Source organism: Hyla sarda, chromosome 10, assembly GCF_029499605.1.
Source record: "Hyla sarda isolate aHylSar1 chromosome 10, aHylSar1.hap1, whole genome shotgun sequence".
Lineage (NCBI taxonomy): Eukaryota > Metazoa > Chordata > Amphibia > Anura > Hylidae > Hyla > Hyla sarda.
In genome coordinates, this window is record NC_079198.1 from 132,843,797 (window position 1) to 132,870,838 (window position 27,042).

Consider the following 27,042-nt stretch of genomic DNA (forward strand, 5'->3'; position numbering starts at 1 on the left):
TTCTTCACAGCCTACGGTAGGCTATGAAGAAGCTCTGTGAGCGAAACAATTGTTGCCTGTGTTCTGTCGAAGCTGCCAATAAAGTTTGGGTTCAAGACGAGTGCCGTGGGCATGTGTTCTTACACCGGAGATAATTACTTCTGCTGTTGCTGGTCCGCTTGAGCACCGCCCAGATCCTGTCCGACGTTCCTCCGTGTACCTGCCGAGCCCCACTACAGATGGTACAGAAGCAAGGTAGTGCCATTGTTACTTCTTTCTTCGCAATCGTAATACACCATGATAATACACCATGATGTCCAAGAAGGAGACAGATTGTTTAACAAGAAATTTGTAGTAAAATTTATATTCAACCATAGCAAAGCCTATTGTGCTTCTTAGTACATGTCTGCCTATCATTATTTGTAAAGGATATATTCAAGGACGGACTTCTAGTAGCCAGCTCAGCGTGGCCCTGACGAGACCAGATGGACACAATATGCAGGATAAAGATGACCAAGATGCAACGCGTTTCGCTGCGTATGTGAAGCTTCTTCAGGCATGACTAGATGGGAACAAGTGTCTGCTTATAAAGGTAGTAATTAACCCCCTGAGTGCAAATTCCAAAGAGGCTTTGAAATTTGCACTCATGGGGTTAATTCCTACCTTTATAAGCAGACACCTTTTTCCAGCTTGTCATGCCTGAAGAAGCTGCGTATGCACGGCAAAACGTGTTGCATCTTGGTCATTAAACTCCGTTTTATCCTGTATACTGTGTCCATCTGGTCTTGTCAGCGCCACGCTGAGCCGGCTACACCACTTGAAATCCGTCCTTGAATTTATCCTCATCTCACCAGCAGGAGGGCAGCAGACGATCGATCATTACATTGTGCTTTTACCATAGTTGTGTATGAGTTTACACAACTCTCTAGGGTGAGCGATTACCTTATTACTTTTCCTCATTGTGTGTGGTTGGTTTTTCCTTGTTATCATTATGTGTAAGTCGTGTATATTCAGAAGTATAAGGAGCAGTAAATATGAAGCCTTGAGACATTTCTTCTATTATTTCTAAATATCTCCATAATGCTGCACTGATTCATTTTATATTATATATTATATAAAGATTAGAGCTTTGTTAATCATGTAAATCAGAGTATTTAACCTGAAGTATATATTGGGAAATCTTAGGCTTGCATACAATCTAAGCAGAGTCTGAGGCCAGGGTCACACATCGTAAAATTACATTTGAATTCCAACAATGTGCACTGATGCCTCCTTTTCCATAGACTTTCATAGAGGACAATAGTAAATGAAAAACATAGCCTTTTTTATCCCCATTTTACGGTTGTATTTTACATGTGTTTTTATGATGTGTAAACTCATGATAGTTTATTTATTTCCAATTTCTACTTTTCCTTGTGGGCTGCAATAAATATGCCGGCCTTATAGTCAATAAGGTCACTCACAGCCGTTCTCTTCTTAACAACACAGTTATCTATAACAAATCCTTCTCCGACTAGAGCTTTCCTGACAAAATCCTCATCATAGGTGAGAAAATGGAACATTTCTTTCCCAACTGTGAAGTATGTTGTATCTAAACACCCAATTAATATCAGGTGTCCTCCAGGTTTTAGTAACCCTGAGAACTTCCTGAGATATCTTATATAATCATCTTGGTCTTTGCTGATCTTATCTAGGAGCCAAGCGCTGATGATACAATCTGCTGGCGGTAAGACTATTGGATCCGTCATATTTTCTTGCTCAACGTCACATTTCATCACATGTTGAACGACCGATCTCACTTTTTCTTCTTTGTTCAGTAACTGGTCACTAAATGAAATAAAAAATATATGGACAGTCTACATCAGTTATTTAAGCATAAAAGCTAAGTAAATAATTTTGAATGATTTGTTTCTAGTACTAGTAGATTAACTTGAAGGTCGTTAAACGTGACATAAAGGACTTCTCCTAAGAAGATGACAACAACACAAAATTTTTTGTTTTTACTTTATTCACCATAAATATTCAATCTGCGTAAGCAGCAGTGCAGATCTGAGCTGGCCATAAATTACTGTCCCTATCTCATTATATGATACACCCTAAACGGCAGCCCTGTCTGGGTCATGGTGCCAAAACTGTACAAAATCAGCAGTTAACCAGGGGCAAGTCAGAGAGTCAAAAACCAATATGTCAGCATAGAACAAAATCGGAACCAAAAGCAATGTCAGGACAAGCAAGGGTCAAACCTAGTAAGTCGCTTGGTACAAAATGGCCAGGCAAGAGGTAAGGTCACAAAATAGCTTAGGGTACAGGAAAGCTAGTGAAAGGAAAAATCCATAATTTTATATTAAGATAACTTTCTTTACTTAACTTGCAATAACTTTTTTTATTTAATTCCCAGCAGTGAAATAGTTATTAATAATAATAATAAAAATACAAAGGAAAAAACTTGTCTAGGTGAAACCTAGCATGCTTATACATAAACGGAATAACCAATCAGCAAAGAGACTAGATGATATAGTATGATGACTTGTGAAACTCCGCCTCTTTCTTTGCTGCTCCTGAAAATGAACAGATAAGTGCTCTAATAGTCTTCATTAATTCTTATTATTTGTAAATTATTTATTAATGATTTATTATTAATTTCTAAGTTAATTTATTTTAGTCATTGTTATTGTATTTTATTGTTATTTTATTTTTTAGCTTATTAATTGTTGTATTATTTCATTAATTTTATTGAATTATCTTATTAAAACCTATTTGTTTGATTAATTTGTTCCTAATTATTTATGTTTTCCTTTGTTCCACATTTTTTCTTTTCATATATATATGCGGTGATTGAAAAGGTAGCTGATGGTGACTGAGAAGACTATTACTAGTACTAAGAGTGTTTAATATTCTATGTTTTCTATTTTTAAAAAGAAGAAATAAAAGGTATATTTTAAGGTTCCCTAAAATACGAGCTGCTGTTTGTGATCTATTGGGCGACCTAACCCCTTTACCAGATACGGCTGTATCAATCAGATATATATAAATATATATATATATATATATATATATATACACATATATATATATATATATATATATATATATATATATATATATATATACACATATATAAAGAAAGGCAGAAGCGGCACTCCAACTTGTAGGTGTTCATTCATTCAGACGCCAGAGAAGAACTTTTTTTGGTGGCTACATCACGTGCAAAGAATGAAATGGAAAGATGATCTTCAATTCCAAACCGGACCTTGTCTTGGAATCTGACACAAGTCTCAATGATTGGGGCGCTCGATGCGGATCCCTTTCTACAGAAGGAAAATGGTTCCCCTCAGAATCTTAATTACACATCAATTGCTTGGAACTCCTGGCAGGCTTTTTTGCTTTGAAAGGCTTTGCGAAAGACATTGTTACATACTTCTTCGCATGGACAACATTTCTGCAGTCCAATATGTCAACCGCTTAGGAGGTGCGACATCGAAAGTCCTAGCTGACATCACCAAAGAATTCTTGCACTTTTGCCTAGACAAATATATCATTTTGAAGGCAGAATGTATTCCGGGTCTTCCTAAATTGGTAGCAGGTTAGCCAATTCCAGCGATTGGAGAATGGAACCTTCTGTTTTTCAATGGATCAATCTTCTCTGGGGTCCTTCATTCGGACCTATTTGCATTTTGTCTCAATCAACAACTTAAACATATCTTCAGTCGGTGTCTAGATCCTGAAGCCTCGGGAGTGGATGCCATGTTACACATTTGGCCTTTATGCATTTCCTCTCTTCGCTCTCATTCCCATGATTCAGAGAGTGACCATTTTGTTGGTGACCCAATTGTGGCCAGTACAGTCTTAGTTCCCTCAAATTCTTGGAATGATCATAGATATCCTGTGGATCATTCCTTCTCATCCTGCTCTTCTTCAAGCTCCATCCTGGAATCCTCACTCACTTATATTGTCCAATCAGCTTCCTCTGGTTGCTTAGTTAATATCAGGCCAATCAATTTTGATTCAAGACTTTCTTAATCAACTAGAGACATCTCAGACAACTCAGAAGCCTAGGCTCCAGCTACCAGAACTGTTTACCGATCAGCCTGGAACTTCGGACTCATTGGTGCATACAATGGGATCTGGATCCCATACACGTACCTCTCCCTCGCATCCTAAAATTTCTCTCAGCCTCTTTTGACGCTTGGAAAGCTTATTGGACTTTAAACTTATATCGCTCTGCCATATCCTTTTTCCATACTTCTATTGAATCCATCCCTATTGGCAAACATCCTTTAATTTGCAAACTTCTTAAAGCTATTCGTTTTAGACGACCACTCTTACCTAAATACCATTCAACTTGGAATGTAGATTTATTTCTCTCTGTTTACTTCATGGGCAGATTATGACTCTTCATCTTTAAAACTTCTGTCCTTTGAACTTACAACGCTTTTATGTCTCATTTCTATCAAAAGAGTTTTAGACTTAAGGGCGATGGACATCTTACGTAGACAGTATACTCCTCAAGGTGTTCTTTTTACAATTTGTAGTCGTACTAAAACTAATTTACATAATAAAGGATAAAGGTATTTTATCCTTCTTAATCTCATCATGATAACTGTATGTGGTTCATTGCTTAGAAGTTTATGAAGCAGGGACTAAATCACTTTGTCGACCATCTTGTCCACAATTACTTACTTCTTACTGTAAACCCTATGTACCAATGTCTTCATCGGACTTAGCTAGATGGATTAAACATTCAATGTCTCCTGCTGGCATTGATATTTCCGTTTTTGGTGCTCACTCTACTAGAGGAGCCATTTCGACCATACTTGAACAAGCTGGTGGTTCCTTTTCAGATCTCCTAAAGGAGGCTAACTGGTCATCGGAATGTACCTTTAAAACCTTTTATTTTAGACCCGAACCTCATGTCTCTCTGTCTTTTCTTTAACCCCTTCATGACCCAGCTAAAAAAAAAAATTCTGTCTCACGTTTTTTTTTTTTCCTCCTTACCTTCCAAGACTGATCATTTTTTATTTTTTTTAAGTTGTATTAGGACTTATTTTCTGCATGGCGAGTTATATTTCCACTGATACACTTTTTTTTTTTTTTTTTTTTTTTTATCAAACAATGTATTACAAAGCCAGAAAAAAAATTATCTGTAGGGGGCAAAAAAAAAAAAAATATTGAATTGCACAATTTTGTAGGCCAATAATTTTTTGTGAGCTGAAAATACAGTACATCTGGCATGCCAACTTTATTCTATGGGTCAGTATGATTCTAATGATACCAAAATTAAGTAATTTTTGTTTTGTTTCATGGTAAAAAAAAAAAAAATTACCTTGAAAAATAAAAAGAAACTGTTCATTACCATGTTCTCACCCCTATAACTGTTTATTTCTCCACCTACGGAGCTGTTTTGGCATTCTGAATTTTTTTGCGTGTACGCAGTTCACCGTACAGGATCAGAAACATAATAATTTAATAGTTCAAACAATTACGCACACAGCAATACCACATATGTACATTTTTTAATGGGAAAAGGGATGATTTGAATTTTTATTGGGGAGGGATTTAAAAAAAAATATTTTTATAAACATTTTTTTTACTTTTTTTACACACACTTTTTGCCCCCCCCTAGGGGCCTATCATAAGCCATCATCAGATGGCTTACATAGATCAATGTAGTGCTATTGTATTACATAAATCAATGAAATATGTGCTCGATTACTAAGGGCTGCCAAAGTGAGCCTTAAAGGGGTACTCCTGTGGAAAACTTTATTTTTTTTTTAAATGAACTGGTGCCAGAAAGTTAAACCGATTTGTAAATTACTTCTATTAAAAAATATTAATCCTTTCAGTACTTTTTAGCAGCTGTTTGCTACAGAGGAAAATCTTTATTTTTTTAATTTCTTTTTTGTGTTGTCCACAGTGCTCTCTGCTGACACCTGATGCCCGTATCAGCAACTGTCCAGAGCAGGAGAAAATCCCCATAACAAACCTATGATGCTCTGGACAGTTCCTGACACGGACAGAGGGGTCAGCAGAGAGCACTGTGTACAACACAAAAAAGACATTCAAAAAGTAAAGAATTTCCTCTGTAGCATACAGCTGCAAAAAAAAAGTACTAAAAGGATTAAGATTTTTTTTAATAGAAGTCATTTACAAATCTGTTTAACTTTCTGGCACCAGTTCATTTAAAAAAGAAAAAAAAAAGTTTTCCACCGGAGTACCCCTTTAACCCCTTAACAACTTAAGGACCAGGCCATTTTACACCTTAGGACCAGAGCGTTTTTTGAACATCTGACCACTGTCACTTTAAACATTAATAACTCTGGGATGCTTTTAGTTATCATTCTGATTCTGAGATTGTTTTTTCGTGACATATTCTACTTTAACATGGTGGTAAATTTTTGTGGTAACTTGCATCCTTTCTTGGTGAAAAATTCCAAATCATTTTTTTTATTCACATATACAATATGTCTACTTTATGTTTGCATCATAAAATTGACAAGTTTTTACTTTTGGAAGACACCAGAGGGCTTCAAAGTTCAGCAGCAATTTTCCAATTTTTCACAAAATTTTCAAACTCACTATTTTTCAGGGACCAGTTCCGGATTGAAGTGGATTTGAAGGGTCTTCATATTAGAAATACCCCATAAAAGACCCCATTATGAAAACTGCACCCCCCAAAGTATTCAAAATGACATCCAGTCAGAGTTTTAACCCTTTAGTTGTCTCACAGGAAAAGCAGCAAAGTGAAGGAGAAAATTCACAATCTTCATTTTTTACACTTGCATGTTCTTGTAGACCCAATTTTTGAATTTTTACGAGGGGTAAAAGGAGAAAATTTATACTTGTATTTATAGCCCAATTTCTCTCGAGTAAGCACATACCTCATATGTCTATGTAAAGTGTTAGGCAGGCGCAGTAGAGGGCTCAGAAGCGAAGGAGTGACAAGGGGATTTTGGAGAGTACGTTTTTCTGAAATGTTTTTTTGGGGGGCATGTTGCATTTAGGAAGCCCCTATGGTGCCAGAACAGCAAAACAAAAAAACACATGGCATATCATTTTGGAAACTAGACCCCTTGAGGAACGTAACAAGGAATAAAGTGAGCCTTAATACCTCACAGGTGTTTCACGACTTTTGCATATGTAAAAAAAAAAAAAAAATCACTAAAATGTGTGTTTCCCCCCAAATGTCACATTTTTGCAAGGGTTAATAGCAGAAAATACCCCCCAAAATTTGTAACCCCATCTCTTCTGAGTATGGAGGTACCCCATAAGTTGACCTGAAGTGCACTACGGGCGAACTACAATACTCAGAAGAGAAAGAGTCATATTTGGCTTTTTGAGAGCAAATTTTGGTTGGGGGACATGTCACATTTAGGAAGCCCCTATGGTGCCAGAACAGCAAAACCCCCAACATGGCATACCATTTTGGAAACTAGACCCCTTGAGGAACGTAACAAGGAATAAAGTGAGCCTTAATACCCCACAGGGGTTTCACGATTTTTGCATATGTCAAAAAAATAAAAAATGTTTTCACTAAAATTTTTGCATATGTCAAAAAAATAAAAAAAATTTTCACTAAAATGTGTGTTTCCCCCAAAATTTCACATTTTTGCAAGGGTTAATAGCAGAAAATACCCCCAAAATTTGTAACCCCATCTCTTCTGAGTATGGAGGTACCCCAGTTGACCTGAAGTGCACTACATGCGAATTACAATGCTCAGAAGAGAAGGAGTCATATTTGGCTTTTTGAGAGCAAATTTTGGTCAGGGGGCATGTCACATTTAGGAAGCCCCTATGGTGCCAGAGGAACGTAACAAGGAATAAAGTGAGCCTTAATACCCCACAGGGGTTTCACGAATTTTGCATATGTAAAAAAAAAATTCCACTAAAATGTGTGTTTCCTCCCAAATTTCACATTTTTGCAAGGGTTAATAGCAGAAAATACCCCCCAAAATTTGTTACCCCATCTCTTCTGAGTATGAAAGTACCCCATAAGTGGACGTCAGATGCACTACGGGAGCGCTACAATGCTCAGAAGAGAAGGAGTCACATTTGCAAATTTTGCTGAAATGGGGGGGACATGTCGCATTTCGGAAGCTCCTATGGTGCCAGGACAGCAAAAAAAATAAAAAATAACATTTTGCAAACTAGAACCCTTGAGGAACGTAACAAGGGGTAAAGTTAGCCTTAATAACCCACAGGGGTTTCATGACTTTTGCGCATTTGAGGCAACATAAAAAAGTCCCCGATGATAGTGACTCAGTGACCTATGACCCATTTTTGAAAAAACACCCCCAGAGGTCTTATCAGGTTTTTTTTTTTTTTTGTTTTTCAGGTTTTTTTGGGGCAATTTAGTGGTTTTAGGAGGTTAACAATTTGGAATGTACTCTGGACTTGGTACATTGGTCAAATTATGGAAAATTAAACTGGAAAGGGAAAATTTAGTGCTCCATGGAAGTGTGATACTCCCTGAAGCAGCCTATGCTGAGGCCCGGATTATCTGGGCAAGTTTCGCACTGATACGTGGTGTCCTTACGTATCCCCCTCCTGCTACACACTCTGCATCTTTTCTGGGTTCGACCCTTCTTTCCACTGTGGGGGATCACACCTGGAAAGTGTTGGCCTGGGACGATCCTGGCGCCTATAACTCCAGACCCTTGGGAAGTCCTGCCTGATCTTTCCCGGTCGCCAAAGATCAGGAACCTTAGGACTTCTTCTTGGTACTGGAGGAATGTCCATGTGTTGCCAGTGTACTGGGATAGTACAGAAGCGTTGTACATGGCAACCTGTACCAAGTAGACTGCAACTTTTTTGTACCATGCCTGTGTTTTCCGCATTGTGTTATATGGCTTAAGGACTTGATCTGAGAGATCAACTCCCCCCCATATACCTATTGTAGTCCAGAATACAATCGGGCTTGAGGACCGGTCGCACGGTACCTCGCACAGGGACAGGGGTGCTGCCGTTCCCATGAATAGTGGTGAGCATAAGGACATCCCTCTTATCCTTATACTTTCCCAACAACAGGTTATCATGGGTGAGGGCACAGGACTCACCCTTGGGGATAGGCGTCCGGACCAAATTTAGAGGGGGGCCTCTCTGGTTCTTCCGCACGGTCCCACAAGCGGAGGTGGATCTGGCGGAAAGGGATTTGAACAAAGGGATGCTGGTATAAAAGTTATCCACGTATACGTGGAAACCCTTATCCAGCAATGGGTGCACAAGATCCCAAACGAGTTTCCCACTAACACCCAGAGTGGGGGGACATTCTGGGTGTTCAATACGGGAATCTCGTCCCTCATACACTCTAAACTTGAGAGTGTACCCGGAGGTACTCTCACAAAATTTATAGAGCTTCACACCATACCACGCCTGCTTCGAGGGAATATACTGGCGGAAGATGAGTCTCCCCTTAAAACTGATGAGAGATTCATCTACAAAGAGGTCCCTGAGCGGTACATAGGCCTCCAAAATTTGGCCCCAAAGTGATCGATGACCGGCCTAACTTTGTAAAGCCGGTCATGGGCGGGATCACCTCTGGGAGGACATGCTGCATTATCTGCATAATGCAGGCATTTCCGAATGGCCTCGAACCGCCTCCGTGTCATCGCCATACTGTAAAGCGGGGTCTCATAGAGGACATCCCCGCTCCAGTAATGACGAGCACTTTTTTTTTTATCCAGGCCCATATGCAGCGTGAGGCCCCAAAATGTCCTAATTTCCGCTGCATCAATGGTGCGCCATTCATTGGGCCTGGCCAAAAGCGAATCGGGGTGGTGGGTAATGAACTGCTGGGCATACAAATTAGTTTGCTCCACCATGTGATTGACCAGGCTGTTACTGAAAAAAAACTTTAAAAAGTCCAGATCAGTGAAGCCAGCATGGTCAATCCGGATTCCTGAGTCACCAACAAACTCAGGAATCCATGGATGATAACCCTCTGGGGGGCTCCAGACAGGGTCACCGGAAGGGGGCTCCGGTGCACTTGTCTGGGGGGCCGGACTCCTATTACGAGCGGAATTGCCACTCGTACTAGTGTCGGCCAATGGGTAACTCTCATGGGGGGTGCGTGGCCTCGCCTGGCGGCGTCTCCACCGCCATACAGGAGACTCATCATCACTACTAGATGATGAGGAGGACGAGGAAGTACACAAAAATGTAGGATCTTCCTCGTCCTCACTGGCAGATTCGGAGTCGGAGGCTAAAAAAAGCGTAAGCCTCCAATGCCGAAAATGCCCAGCATTCCATTGCCTTTTTTCTACGGTGAAGTATGTAGTGTGTGGTGCTCAGTGCTTGTAAAAAGTGTACAACAGTAATAAAAATTTAAAAAAAAGCTGCGACCCCCCAAAAAAAGGGGTGGCGCACGCAGCTTCCTGAACCCCTAATAGGACCCGGGGTAAGAGATCAGACCCTGATAGGACCCTGGGGGACCTATTAGGGGGTCAGGAAAAAAAAAGCTGCGGCCAAAAAAAATAACGGATGGGCACACAACTCCCTAAACCCCTAATAGGACCCTTGGGGACCTATTAGGGGGTTGGGGGGGGGGGGGGCTTTTTTAACTTTTTTTGTAAACTTTTTTTTTAATACTTTTTTTACTTTATTAACTCCTACCTGTCCCTGCAATCCGCTGTCCCTATTCTAAGGCTGGTGAGGGGGCTCCGGAGCTCCGAGGGGGGATCCATGGTCTTCTTCTCACTGCTGCACCTGCTGACTGAACACAGAGAGCGGGTGCAGCGGCGGGAAGGGACCGTTAACCGTTAAGTAGCGTTGCTGGGGAGGTGACAGTATTGTCACCTCTCCCCAGCAACGGCAGGTGATTGGCGGTGTATCGTACACCGCTGATCACCATCTAGTTCTGGGTCATCGGGTCACCATTGACCCGAATGACCTGAATCACCGCAGATCGCCCGCACGATTTCGTGGACGATCTGTGGCGATCGCCGACATGTGGGAGTCCTGGGTCCCCCCTCGGCGTTTGCCTCGGACTCCTGCTGAACGATTTCAGCAGGCGTCCGGTTTCGCAACCCGCCCGGCGCATGGTGGGATGCAAAATTCACCTGGACGTATGAATAAGTGTCTGGTACTTAAGACCCAGGGTGCAGGGACGTACTCATACGTGCCTGGTCCTTAAGGGGATAAGGACCCAGCCCAAATATACCTTAAGGACCCGGCCATTTTTTGAACATCTGACCACTGTCACTTCAAGCATTAATAACTCTGGGATGCTTTTACCTTTCATTCTGATACTGAGATAATTTTTTCGTGACATATTCTACTTTATGTTAGTGGTAAAATTTTGTCGATACCTGTTTCATCTCTGCAAAAAAAAATTCACTTTTTTTTTTACTTTGAAGCTCTCTGCTTATATGGAAAATGGATATTCCAAATAAATTATACATTGATTCACATACACAATATGTCTTCTTTATATTTTCATCATAAAATCGACATGTTTTTACTTTTGGAAGACATCAGAGGGCTTCAAAGTTCAGCAGCAATTTTCAAATTTTTCACAAAATTTTCAAAAACGGAATTTTTTAGGGACCAGTTCAGTTTTGAATTGGATTTGAAGGGCCTTCATATTCGAAATACCCCACAAATGACCCAATTATAAAAACTGCACCCCTCAAAGGGTCCAAAATGACATTCAGTAAGTGTGTTAACCCTTTACGTGTTGCACAGGAATAGTAGCAAAGTGAAGGAGAAAATTCAAAATCTTCATTTTTTACACTTGCATGTACTTGTAGACCCAGTTTTTGAATTTTTACAAGTGGTAATAGGAGAAATAGCCCCCCAAAATTTGTAACCCAATTTCTCTCGAGTAAGGAAATACATCATATGTGTATGTCAAGTGTTCGGCAGGCGCAGTAGAGAGTTCCGAAAGGAAGGAGCAATAATGGGATTTTGGAGAGTGAATTTTGCTGAAATGGTTTTTGGGGGGCATGTCACATTTAGAAAGCCCCTATGGTGCCAGAACAGCAGAAAACCCCACATTGCATACCATTTTGGAAACTACACCCCTCAAGGCACGCAACAAGGGGTCCAGTTAGCCTTATCACCCCATAGGTGTTTGACAGCTTTTTGTTAACTTTTCGATGTGTAAATGGAAAAAAAAATGTTTTCACTAAAATGCAGTTTTTTCCCCAAATTTATCATTTTAACAAAGGGTAATGGGAGAAAATGGGAGGATTTTTTCCTATTTTCCCTTGTGAAAATGAAAAATTTAGGGTAACACCAGCATTTTAGTGAAAAAACATTTTTTTTTTTCATTTTCCCATCCAACTTTAATGAAAATTCGTCAAACACCTGTGGTGTGTTAAGGCTCACTATACCCCTTGTCACGTTCCGGGCCACATGTGGGTATTTATTTTTTTGGGTTTATGTCAGAACCGCTGTAAAATCAGCCACCCCTGTGCAAATCACCAATTTAGGCCTCAAATGTACATGGTGTGCTCTCACTCCTGAGCCTTGTTGTGCGTCCGCAGAGCATTTTACGCCCACATATGGGGTATTCCCGTAATCAGGAGAAATTGCGTTACAAATTTTGGGGGTCTTTTTTTCCTTTTACCGCTTGTGAAAATAAAAAGTATGGGGCAACACCAGCATGTTAGTGTAATTTTTTTTTATTTTTTTACACTAACAGGCTGGTGTAGCCCCCAACTTTTCCTTTACATAAGGGGTAAAAGGAGAAAAAGACCCCCAAAATTTGTAGTGCAATTTCTCCCAAGTTCGGAAATACCCCATATGTGGCCCTAAATAGTTTCCTTGAAATACGGCAGGGCTCCTAAGTGAGAGAGCGCCATGCGCATTTGAGGACTAAATTAGGGATTGCATAGGGGTGGACATAGGGGTATTCTACGCCTGTGATTGCCAAACAGGGTGCCTCCAGCTGTTGCTACACTCCCAGCATGCCTGGACAGTCAGTGGCTGTCCAGAAATGCTGGGAGTTGTTGTTTTGCAACATCTGGAGGCTCCGTTTTGGAAACAAGATGTTTTTCTTTTTTTTTTTTTTTTTTGGGGGGGGGGGGACGACGACATTGTAAGTGTTTATTTAGTGTTTTACCCTTTATTATGTGTTAGTGTATTGTTTTTTGGGTACATTCGCACTGGCTGGTTACGGTGAGTTTCCCGCTAGGAGTTTGCGCTGCAGCAAAATAAACCGGCTGTAAACCGGCTTGTGTGAATGTACCCTGTACATTCACATGGGGGGGGGGGGGGGTTCAAACCTCCAGCTGTTTCAAAACTACAACTCCCAGCATGTATTGATAGACCGTGCATGCTGGGAGTTGTACTTTTGCAACAGATGAAGGCACACTGGTTGGAAAACCTTCAGTTAGGTTCTGTTACCTAACTCAGTATTTTCCAACCAGTGTGCCTCCAGCTGTTGCAAAACTACAACTCCCATTATGTACTGATCACCTAAGGGCATGCTGGGAGATATAGTTATGCAACAGCTGGAGGTACGCAACTACAACTCCCAGCATGCCGAGACAGCTGTTTGCTTTCTGGGCATGCTGGGATTTGCAGTTTTGCAACGTCTGGAGGGCTACAGTTTATAGACCACTGCACAGTGATCTCCAAACTGTGGACCTCCAGATGTTGCAAAACTACAAATCCAAGCATGCCCAGAGGTCAAACAGCTATGTGGGCATTCTAGGAGTTGTAGTTTTGCAAGATCTGGAGGGATGTAGTTTAGAGACAACTGTATAGTGGTCTCAGACTGTAGCCCTCCAGATCAACTTACCGGCTTCCGTAGGATCCAGGGAGCCGTCCCCTTCTGCCGCACGACATGCCGCCCGCCGATCACCGTTGCCCGCTGCCTCCGGACGGGTGAGTTGACCTTCGGCGTTCGGTCCCCTTCATTTCCCTGTTCTGCCCCGCTCCCCACCCTCCCCCCCCCCCCCCCCCCCCCCGGGACCACTAGACACCAGGGAATAGCAGCATTTAATGTTTACATGGTGTGATCTGTAAAGGTCATTGTATTTAAACAGTTAAATAACAGACATCGGAGCGATCTCCGATGTCCTTCATTACCGGTGGATGTCAGCTGCTGATAGCAGCGGACATCTTCCGGTGATGATGCAGACCCGATCAGCGGGCCCCGTCATGTCCGCCCACGTACATGTATGTCATGGGTCGGGAAGGGGTTAATATTTACTGTACTATGATACTGTACTTTTATAATATTTCCAAGCTTTAAACTTGCATAGAGTGAAGCCCTCCTGTCGTGATATAAAATTGAAGATTTTTCTACCCTAGGTGACGGAAAATATAGATTTTATGAAAGACAGGAGGTGAACATTATCCCACCCATTTAACCTATCCCTGATTAATATGATATTTAAAAATATTTTATTTTATTTTAGCATTTTAATTCCTGGCGGAAGATAGATCGTCTTCAGGACTTCATTCATAGTCTACATCTCCTGTTCCGGAATACAATTTGTTGACTTTTTTCATCTGTTACCTTCAACTTGGAGGACTAATTATTTTACTAGCCTGGTTGTTGTTACATTTTAAAAAAAGAGGCGGAGTTTCAAGAGTCATCATACTATATCATCTAGACTCTGTGCTGATTGCTAGGTTTCACCTAGACAAGTTTTTTCTCTGTATTATTATTAGTGTTGCTCGCGAATATTCGCAATTCGAATATTATTCGCGAATATCGTATATTCGCGAATTCGCGAATTTCGCGAATATAGCGCTATATATTCGTAATTACGAATATTCGTTTTTTTTTTTTTTTCTTCACAGTACACATCACAGTGATCACCCCTCTCTGCTTCCAGCTTGTGTGGTGTAAAGAAGGCTGTAATACTACTGTGCGAGACTGGTGCGCGTAAATTCGCATATGCGAAAAGTAGCATATGCAAATGTTCGCATATGCGAATTTCCGTGTATGCTAATTTTGTATATGCTAATTTTCGCATGTTAATTTTCGCATACACGACTTTTCGCATATGCGAAAATAAAACGATATAACGAATATGCGAATATTCGCGAATATATGACGAATATTCGTCCATATATTCGTGAATATTCGCGAATTCGAATATGGCCTATGCCGCTCAACACTAATTATTATTATTAACTATTTTGCTGCTGGAAGGGAAGTAAAGAAAGTTATTGCATAATACTTGCCTCCTGTCTTTCATAAAATCTATATTTTCCTCCACCTAGGGTAGGAAAATCTTCAATTACAGGCAATGGGATAAGCAGTTGACTAGTTTATATGTCCTGCCACTGGGGAGGTTTTAGCGCTGGTGCCATAGCTGATTTGCCCAGCACTTTTACCTCCTGATAGGGTAAGGCGACCGCATCATACTGTGTAGAATTGTCATCAGGAGGACAAGAGACACCATCGAACACACAGAGAGAGGACCAAAGGAGGTTTTGGAGCCCAGAAAGGTACGCGTTACAACAAAGTGTCAAGAAGATATACAGCCTAAACAATTCCAAGTTCTGCCTTCATATCTCTTGTACAGTAGCAACATCACCAGTGATTTTCCACTAATATGGAGCCAAATACTTCACCTTTTATCTTCTTTCTCTAAATGAATCTTTGTGGCATGGCCCCAATTAAATGCTCCTGTCCGTGTGTCCAGCCATCTCTTTAGCTCCAGGATACATCTGTCTCGGACTCTCAGGACTATGATGTGTCTGAAAATCTCACAGGCCATAAACAGATGATGAACCAGAGGACCAGAACTGAGGTCTATCAGGACATCTCCTTTAAAATGTCCTACAGAAGAAGAAAAAAGTCATACTGAAACATCTAACATACTAAACTCTCTGAGATGTTGTGGGCAAATGATATTGTATGTCAAAATAAATGCAAAATAAATGTGGCAACATTGTGTTTTTCAAAATATGACAAATAAGAAAAAAATGAACCCAATCCTCATATGTTCTACACAATTAGGTATGGTTTACTCTACAAGGCTAAGTTCAAGTGAGTGAAGTGCTTTGTCCCATTTCAAGTCCTCTAGATAATTTTTTATTTATTTTACCAAGTGGTCCCTGAATGGGTCGGAGCACAATGGAAACCAATGGGTATTGATGGGTCCCAATGACTTTAACCCCTTAACGACGAAGGATGTAAATGTACGTCCTGGCGAGGTGGTACTTAACACACCAGGACGTACATTTAAGTCCTAAGCATAACTGCGGGCATCGGAGCTATGCCAGGGTCATGCGTGGCAGGTCCCCACTGTTGATTGCAGCCAGTTATTGATCTGTTGATCCCGCGGATGTCCGCCATTAACCCCTGAGATGCCGTGATCAATACAGATCACGGCATCTGCAGCATCGCGGTAACTTAAATGGATGGTCGGATCGCCCGCAGCGCTGCTGCGGCGATCCAATCATCCAGAACGGCAGACAGTGGTCCCCTCACCTGCCTCCGCTGCCTTCCGGGAGTCTTCTGCTCTGATCTGCCTTATCGCAGACCAGAGCAGAAGATGACCGATAATGCTGATCAGTGCTATGTCCTATACATAGCACTGAACAGGATTAGCAATCGAATGATTACTATAAATAGTCCCCTATTGGGACTATTAAAGTGTAAAAATAAAAGTAAAAAAAGTAAAAAAAATTAAGTAAAAAAAATGTGAAAAACCCCCTCCCCCAATAAAAACGTAAATTGTCCCATTTTCCCTATTTCACCCCCAAAAAGTGTTAAAAAATATTTTATATACATACTTGGTATTGCCGCGTGCATAAATATCTGAACTATTAAAACAATATGTTAATGATACCGTACAGTCAACGGCGTGAACGTAAAAAAAAAAATTTCAAAATAGCTGCTTTCTTATAACATTTTATTCCCAAAAAAATTAATAATAAAAAATGTATTAAAAGTTTTATATAAGCAAATATGTACAGATCACAAAAAATGAGCCCTCATATCGCCGCTTATACAGAAAAATGAAAAAGTTATAGGTCTTCAAAATAGGGGGATCTTAAACGTACTAATTTGGTTAAAAAGTTTGTGATTTTTTTTTTAAGTGCAACAGTAATAGAAAAGTATGTTATCAGGGGTATCATTTTAATCATATTGACCCAAAGAATAAAGAACACATGCCATTTTTACCGTAAATTGTACGGCGTGAAAACGAAACCTTCCAAAATTAGCAAAATTGCGATTTTCTTTTTAATTTCCCCACACAAATAGTATTTTTTTGGTTGCGCCATATATTTTATGGTAAATTGAGTCATGGCATTACAACGGACAACTGGTCATGCAAAAAACAAGCCCTCATACTAGTCTGTGGATGAAAATATAAAAGAGTTATGATTTTTTGAAGGCGAGGAGGAAAAAACAAAAACGTAAAAATAAAATTGTCTACGTCCTTCAGGCTTCCATCAGGTGTCAGTTGTTCCATTGGAGTTTATTGGAGAAAATAATTATTGTGTAGATAGCTGGATCGGTCTGTGTGCTTTCTGTATACAGATGTCTGTATTGTGTATACAGAAAGCACACAGACCGATCCAGCTATCTACACAATTCAAGTTCCCATCCGTCCCACACCAAGAAAGGCATAATATACAGCCAAGCCATCAGGTACCACCGCATCTGCTCCAACCCTGATGACAGAGACACACATCTACAAACGCTAGCTGAGAAATTTAAGCAAAAAGGTTACAAACCAAGGACCATCCATAAGAAAATCCACTCTGCTCTTCAAACACCACGTGAACCCCTGCTGCAATACAGAGAGAAACAAACCTCATCACGCATACCACTGGTAGCCACATACAATCCCACCCTTGAGGAAATACGCAAAATCATCAAGGACCTGCAGCCAATACTAGCAGAAGATGAGGTGTTAAAGCAAATCTTTCCTGAACCACCCATCTTGGCCTTCAGACAACCACCCAACTTAAAACAAAAGCTGGTCAATAGGAAACTACCCACAGACACATCAGATACAGACAATGGGACCAAACCCTGCGCCAAACCGCGCTGTAAACTCTGTCAACACATCTGCACAAATTCTGAGGCCTCCCACAACAACAAGACATACAACATCAAGGGACAATACTCGTGCACCACAGAGAATGTAGTCTACATGATACAATGCACCAAGTGTGACCTGGGATGTTACATTGGTGAGACCAGTCAGCCACTCAATAAAAGGATGAACCTCCACAGATCGTCCATCAACAACCATAGAGAAAAGGACTATTGCACCCCAGTTGGACACCACTTCACTCAAACAGGTCACTCCCTACAGGACCTCAAAATCAAGATCCTGAAAGGAAACTTCAAGAACACCCAGGAAAGAAAGACATTTGAAGCCAAAATGATAGTTCTTTATGACTCCAAGAACAGAGGACTTAATGTGGATTTAAGCTTCTTATCCCATTATCAAAATTTCCTATAACCTTTGCTAAACTCTCTACCCTCTCCCTGCTCTAACACCATTACACCCCTGCTCCCCCTCCCCTGTCTAGTCTTATCTTCAGTCTATGGCTCTATAGTAAAATTGTCTGTCCAGCGTAACAACTATTCTCACCTCTGCTCTCCAGCCCCCCCCCCCCTCCTCATCCTTATCTGTATCTATCGTCCTATTGCTGTACAATTTATGGCCCAACTTAATGTCCATTCTCCACTAATGTTGTTTTAACCCCTGCATATTTTGTGAGATAGAACCTGTGTTTTCTCCTTGTGAGCTCAGAAATGCTTATGACTTGATAAAGGGAGGAATCCCGAAAGCTTGTCTCTACAAAATCTTGTTAGTCCAATAAAAAAGGTATTACAAGATACTGCAACTACCGATGATTTTGCTTTTTGCATCACTGGACTAATACGGCTACTCCTAACTAATCTATATATATATATATATATATATATATATATATATATATATATATACATCAACTGGCTCCAGAAAGTTAAACAGATTTGTAAATTACTTCTATTAAAAAATTGTAATGCTTCCAGTAGTTATCAGCTGCTGAAGTTGAGTTGTTCTTTTCTTTCTGACAACAGTGCTCTCTGCTGACACCTCTGCTTGTCTCAGGAACTGTCTTCAGTAGGAGCAAATCCCCATAGTAAACCTCTAATGCTTCGGACAGTTCCTGAGACAGATAGAGATAGGAAATGGCAGTGTTTGTAGGTGTAAATAGGATGAGCTTCCTGTGTGGGGCGGCCCTTTTTAGGGCGAGTAACACTTGCCAAGAAGAGAAGTAATAATGTGAGAGTAGGGCCTTACAGGGGAAGTTTTTTCCCCCACCGGTTACAATGGACCATACGTTGTTCCCTTTCACCTTTTAGAGGTCTTTGTATCACATCAATACTTGGTGGTGTAGAAGGCACATGGTGTTTTTTGCACACCTTTCCTTTTGTTAAATAAAAAAAAAAATGTTGTACTTATATTTTATCCTAAGAATATTATTAAAAGTAAAGTTTTACGTAATGCATATACTCAATACTTCCTTGTGCTCACTAACACTTTTACAAAAGAGACAATTTTCTTCTGTTCTTCTGTCTACCTGTCTCAGCTACTATTCTGATCCTGCCCCCCGCCTGATGCCACACATCTGATGCCAAGTTCTCCTTTTTTCACCTACCTTCATCATACCGGGTACTGTTATTGCCACTCACCACCCCACTCTGTCAGCGGGTCACTTTCAGGACTCCTGATGCTGCTGATGCCACCCCAGGCTGTTTCAGTGTGCCACCATATGTTCTCCTTATGCTGATGCCAGTTCCAGACTGTCTCATTCTGCCACCATATGTTCTCCTCCTGCTGATGCCAGCTCCAGGCTGTTTCATACTGCCACCATATGTTCTCCTCCTGCTGATGCCAGCTCCAGGCTGTCTCATACTGCCACCATATGTTCTCCTCCTGCTGATGCCAGCTCCAGGCTGTCTCATACTGCCACTATATGGTTTCCCCTTGCTGCCCCCAACTCTAGGCTGTGTCATTCAGCCACTATATGGTCTTCTCATGCTGTCGCCACTTCCAGGCTGTGTCATTTAGCTGCTATACGGTTTCCTCATGCTGCCGCCACCTCCATGCGTTGTCATTCAAGCACTATGTGGTCTCCTCATACTGATGCCACCTCCAGACTATGTCAATGTGCCATTCTGCAATAGTGATTCTAATAGCGATGCCTCTAATCTGCATGTCATACTGAATAACAGCATTATTTCACTAACGCGGCACACACCATATGCGTGTTAAGGCAAGGCAAAGTGTTCTACACCACTATTGAGGCTCTCTATAGGCCAGAAATAGCCATTTTTAATAGCGATTCGCCACAAATAAATTTGGACCGAACCAATATTTTTCGGAAAATTTGGCCAAATAGAATTTTTCAAAAATTTGCTAATTTCTAGACCTTACCATCTTGGACGTTCTCTGATCCTCACTGATGCCAGAATCACTCCCCCAGTCCCGTCACCAGACCGATCTGGCCACGTGACTCGGATGAAGGAGAGATCTGCGCAAGCGCCTTTCTATTCATTATCCTGCGCTCCACTCCTCACTTGCTGATGCGCAGCAATGCCTTTCTGTCATACAGCACTATCTAGTGCTCAAATATATTAATGTCTCTCCTACTCAGGTAAATATAAAAATATAATACATATTGGTAAACAGTATATAGGACATATTTGCATTCAATTGGTAATCTTTCTTATTAAAGATATGAAAAGAGGATATTATGTAGTATTATTACACTTACTTAGATGATATTTATAAAGAGGAAATATTTGATGGATTAAGATATTTCCAAATGTTAAAGGGGTATTCCAGTCCAAAACTTTTTTTTATATATCAACTGGCTCCGGAAAGTTAAACAGATTTGTGAATTACTTCTATTAAAAAATCTTAATCCTTCCAATAGTTATTAGCTTCTGAAGTTGAGTTGTCGTTTTCTGTCTAACTGCTTTCTGATGACTCACGTCCCGGTAGCTGTGCAGTTCCTATGGGGATAGTTTCCCATCATGCACAGCTCCCGGGACGTGACATCATCATTGAGCAGTTAGACAGAAAACTTCAGAAGCTAATAACTATTGGAAGGATTAAGATTTTTTAATTGAAGTAATTTACAAATCTGTTTAACTTTCCGGAGCCAGTTGATATATATAAAAAAAGGTTTTGCCTGGAATACCCCTTTAAGTTCTCCTCAATTATAATTATACAGACATCTTTTTCTATTTAAAAAAAAAGATATTAAATAAAAGTAATGTTTTAATATTCCCTAGCAAAAGGGGAATTAGTCCAGGAGTGGCTACGGCCCGAAGGGAAATTGCTATTAGTGGAGGAAAATTGTCTAGCATATTGAGCCCAAATTGAGTCAGATATAACACAGAGGAGAAATATAAAGTATGGGTTGATGCCACTTAGAAAAGCTACTAATCTGGATCTCAAAAAGGGAGATTTACCCAAATTTTGTCAGAAGTGCCTACTTACCAGTATTGGTAATTAGGGGACCCCCGCGATAAGACATCTTATGCCCAATCTTTTGAATGGGGGATAAAATGTCTAGGGGCGGAGTATCCCTTTAACCCCTTTAGGATATTGGACATCAATGTACGTCTTGATTTTAATAGTTTGAACATTTATACACACGGAGGTACCACATATGGTTATTTTTATTTTTTATTACATTATTTTATTTTAAAAATAGGAAGGGGGATTCAAACTTTTATTAGGAAGGGGTTAATTCTCTTTTATTAAGTTTTTTTTTAACACATCATTATTATATTATTACTATTATTATTATTTTTTATCCACATAGGGGGCTATGCTATGCAATCTTTTGATTGCATATACTGTTCAATGCTATACCATAGCATAGCATTGATCAGTGTTATTGGTGCTCTGCTGCTCCAGCCTGCTGAAGCTTCCTAGAGCAGCAGATCACCGATCAGACAGCGAGGAGGAAGGTACCGTACTCTCAGGATCGGGACATCCCACTGCGCTGAGCTTCCGGGATCATTTTAGCTTTTTTTTAGATGCCGAAATCAACTTTTATCATGTGTCTTAATGCTGGGCATCGTCTCTATCGGTGGTGCCCGGCATTAACCCTGAGACTTGGCTGCTGATAGCAGTTGGATCATACGGGGTTTAAAGTGTTCTCTGCTTTAAACCCTGATAACTGGACCAGGGTGGACAGGTACGCCCTGCGCCCATAAAGGGGTTAAACATGATATTTTGTAAAAGAAAGTTTGTGTTTTTTTAAAAAGCAGTACAATAGTAGAAAAGTATGTAACCATGGGCATCATTTTACACAGAATAAAGAAAACATGTCATTTTTACCGTAAAGTGTACAGCGTGAAAAATAAACCCTCCAAAATGAGCAAAATTTCAGTTTTCTTTTCAATTTCCTCACACAAATAATGACTTTTTTGGGTTGACCGTACATTTTATGGTAAAATGAGTGAAGTAATTACAAAGTACAATTGGTCATGTAAAAACATGCCCTCCTATGGTTCTGTGGATGGAAAAAAAGGAGTTAGAAGGCGAGGAGGAAAAAACGCAAAAATAAAATTGTCTTTGTTCTTATAAGGGTACTCCAGCCCTAATACATCTTATCCCCTATCCAAAGGATAGAGGATAAGATGTCTGATCGCGGGGGTTCCGCCACTAGGGACCCCCACAATCTGTCATTCAGCACCCACTTTTTTAAGCCCTCCGCAGCGCTGGAGGCTCCGAGTGTGCAGCATGATGACCATGGGGCTTGAGTATTGTGACGTCACGACTCCGCCCCTGTGTGACATCACGCCCCTCCCCCTAAATGCAAGTCTATGGGAGGGGGTGTGGCATGAATTTGCGAGCGATCCTAGTGTCCGCCAGATTATTCATATGTGCGGAATGTCCGCCCATGTTTTTTACACATTTTCGGCCATGTGAACCTGGTCTAAGGGCAAAATCACACATAGAGGATCGGCTCCAGATTTGATGCTGCAGATATCAATATAACTAAATGATTGGACACAGCATCAAATCTGGAGAAGAACCTGTACATATGAATGTATTATAAATATACATGGTTTCTCACAATTCCTCTCATTTGCATATACGGTGGAGAATAACTAATACTTATGGGACCGATCAGTAGATTACAATTAATCTGACAATGTCAGATCCCCATGGTGGATGCCATTAAATGGTCATGACCAAGGCGAACAGGTTATCAACACAAAGCAGGCACATGGGGGATTAGTATTGTAAGTATATACTGTATCTCTCAAAGAGTACATAGTCCGAAATGCTTGTACATCCAAAAATATGTGTTTCCCATTATGCATCAATATAAACCTATTTATCTTAATGGAAAAACCCCTGTAACTTCTAGGTTATCATTGTTAAAAGAGACCAAGAAGTGGCAATGGGACAAACTTGTAAACTACAAATTCTCATATCAGATCAGATATAAAAGTGATAACAATCTTAGGTTTTTAGGAGTTTTAGTGATTATAGAAGGCAAAACAATGACTTTATAAACCCTATAACCCGGCATCTCTCATCATATTCAGCAACCAAGACTTTGCTTTGCTCTCTATCAATGAAAGTGACTAGGGCCATGTGGTCGCTCCTTCTAATCTGCAACACCCCAAAAAAGTTTATCTAGTAGTATTCATTTGTTTATGAATTTTTTAAACCTATTAACCAAGATACTTACCCTCCGTGAAGGTTTTTGTAAGATTTTCAATGGGAAATATCAAGGAATCTTCTACAAAGGCCATATCAGGTTTATCTGCAAAATAATCCTCCAGGGCTTGTCTGGAATCATAACCGTGTACATGATAAAGCTTATAGGAGCCGGAATCCATCGTGTAATCTTCTATCACAGACAGGTGACTTTCTCTACACCGGTGCTCAAGTTTATATCATTTCCCAAAGCCTAAGGAATAACAATCAGCCGAGAGATAAAATATTCATAAATCAGTCATGGGAAAATGTGTTATAATAGATTCATGTGTTAAGTTAAACAAACTAGCTTTGCCATCTAAAAAAACAAAAAAATGAGAAACACCAATACAGTATGACAAAACGTTATGAGTTAAAACAAATGATAGATAAAAACATGCAATACAGCACAATATACAATAAATTTATTATTTATAAAATAAATAAAAGAGAACTCTACCAGGAGGAATCTCTCCTCCCTCATTCTCCATCCCCATACCCCCTTCTCCACAATGCACCTAAGGCTGCCTTAACACCATGGTTGCAGCGCACGGCTGCCGGATCTGGCTGAAGGAGGGGAAAACCGTGCGCACCCATACCCCAGCTGGACCGGCACCGAACTGCATTGACTTTAATGAGCTAAACTGAGTCAAACTGTGACTCTTATCCGGCTTTTGTGATGACCGCCACGCCCCCTCCCATAGACTTGCATTGAGGGGCGGGGTGTGACATCACAAGGAGACGGGGCCGTGACATCACGATATCCCGTCCCCTGTATCGCTTGTCATCAGCCATGGAGAACACATAGCTCCAGGCTGCTGATGTATCTACAGACCCATATAAGGGCTTGTTTTTTGAGTGACCAATTGTACACCTCTCAGTTTACCATGAAATGTACGAAAAATGAAAAAAAAAAAATTTTTAGGGAGGAAATTTAAATGGAAAAACGGCCGGAGGTAGGTGAGGAGACCTCCAGCTGCCATTTTAGATGATCGGATCTCCGCTGCAGCGCCGCGGGTGATCCAATCGTATATTTAAACATGCGCATTGCTGCAGATGCCGTGATCTGTATTGATCACGGCATCTGAGGGGTTAATGGCGGACATCAGCGCGATCACTGTTGTCCGCCATTACCGGGGGGTCCCCGGCTGCTGATAGCTGAAGCTTCTCTAAGTGGCGGGGTGTGATGTCACTAGGGGGGGCGGGGCCGTGACATAATGATACCCCATCCCCTGTAACAAACATATCTCTACACAGCAACGTTTCTGCTCCTATGGAGCCATTTTCAAGCAAGCTTGAAAATGGCTCCATAGGAGCAGAAACGTTGCTGTGTAGGGACATGTGTTGAATAAATGCACCTTATTTTTTGGAGCGCTGCGCCATTGGAGTTTCTTATTTGGATTGACCCTGATCAGGTTTGGGGCGCTGGCACCACAGCTTTATCTGACTTAGCAGTGCTGCAGCTTAATTTTTTTACAGTTAATTAATAAACAAATTAATACTAGATAAACTTTTTTGGGGTGTTACAGAAAAGAAGAGATGACTGCACGGCCCTAATCAATGTTCAACTATAAAGAACAAAGCAAAGTCTTGGTCCCTGAATATGATGAGAGATGTCGGGTTATGGGGTTCATAAAGTCAATGTTTTACCCTTTATAATCACCAGAACTCTAGAAAACTTCACATTGTTATCAATTTTATATCTGTTCTGTTATAGGAATTTTTTGTTTATACGTTTGCATGTCTCTGCTGACCACTCCATGATATTTATTTCTATACCATATTGCTTTATTTTGCTTTTATAAATCTATTGTTTATCAATCTGTTATTTTTATTTTACTGTATTTGTTTTATCTGTTTGGTTAAGTAATTTTTTTAAAGTAATTTTATTTTTAATTTTTTTATAAGTATATAAACATTTAGTCAATTCAGTCTGAGACCATCTTTGTCCTTCAGGGCCACACAACAGTTTGGGATCTTTAATTTCAGCATCACATATGTTATTACTGTTTTATTTTTTGGATCAATACCTATATTAATTTTGTAATTTTTTCTTTTCTTTTCTTTCTTCATTTCCTTTTGGGAGTTCAGGAAAAAAATAATAATTACAATATGAAGACTTACTTGTGTATCAAATATACTTATTATAACAATGATGTGTACTTTACAATTAGCAGAATATAACGCACACTTAACGCTGCTATCTTTACAGCGTAATCTGTTTCACGCCAGCTAAGTTTCATTATTGTGTGTATTCAAATAGAGAATTTCATTACTGGTGCTGAGTCATGTGACTGAGGCAGGTGGGTAAAAAGAAAAAAAAAACAGAGATGGCGCTCTAATGTGCCGTTAACCTTAAAGGGGTATTCCAGCCCAAAACTTTTTTATATATATCAACTGGCTCCAGAAAGTTAAACAGATTTGTAAATTACTTCTATTAAAAAATCTTAATCCTTCCAATAGTTAATAGCTTCTGAAGTTGAGTTGTTATTTTCTGTCTAACTGCTCTCTGATGACTCACGTCCCGGGAGCTGTGCAGTTCCTATGGGCATATTCTCCCATCATGCACAGCTCCCGGGACGTGACATCATCATTGAGCAGTTAGACAGAAAACTTCAGAAGCTAATAACTATTGGAAGGATTAAGATTTTTTAATAGAAGTAATTTACAAATCTGAATTCAGGTAGAAAAAACAGACATGGTCGCACATCTACAATCTTGTATAATGATCTGATTGCTTCTCAGCATAATATCAAAAACTAACAGGTAGTTAGTATACATTTTTGATCAAAAAGTACAAACCCACTCGCCACGTCAAGGCCACCTATTTAGAGTGGGTCCCCAACGTCCCTAGCATAAAATGGCGTAGCACCGGGCGGCGACCACCATCGCCGCGACACCAGTGCCCACGGGGGGGGGGGGGAACGACCCACTGGCAGAGCGGCCACAATGCCACTCAAACCAGTGGTTTGTAGATGTGCGACCATGCCTGTTTCTTCTACCCTAATTTACAAATCTGTTTAACTTTCCGGAGCAGGTTGATATATATATAAAAAAAGGTTTTGCCTGGAATACCCCTTTAAACAAATTATTGAGTCATAGGTATATTTGTCTAAGGAAATGGTCTGTACTTGGTCGGCTGACTTCCTATGAACTAAAGGATTACATCACTATCCACCAGATACCTCCAGGTTCCAGTCTGGGACATTTTCCCTCCCCTCCCAGTATCTGTATACTGCTACTGATATCTCTATGGGATCAGAAAATATAGCAGTTACACACTTACCCTCCAGCTCTATCTGGATAGTGCTGCTATCTCTATGGGATCCGGATGTATTGTAGATATACATCTCGCCTCAAGCTCTATCTGTATACTGCTGCTATATCCATGGGATCAGGATATATAATAGTTGTACAC

General features: G+C 40.4%; 1 protein-coding gene across 1 annotated transcript; it reads right to left on the reverse strand.

Annotated features, from left to right (window-relative positions):
• Positions 1 to 1,382: 1,382 nt before the first annotated feature.
• Positions 1,383 to 23,767, reverse strand: LOC130294179 (indolethylamine N-methyltransferase-like). Its single transcript, XM_056543680.1, has 3 exons — positions 23,617 to 23,767; positions 15,511 to 15,718; positions 1,383 to 1,806 (listed from the first exon to the last, which is right to left on the reverse strand). The coding sequence occupies exons 1-3, from the start codon at positions 23,765 to 23,767 to the stop codon at positions 1,383 to 1,385; spliced, it is 783 nt and encodes a 260-aa protein (XP_056399655.1).
• Between the last annotated feature and the right edge of the window lie 3,275 nt (positions 23,768 to 27,042).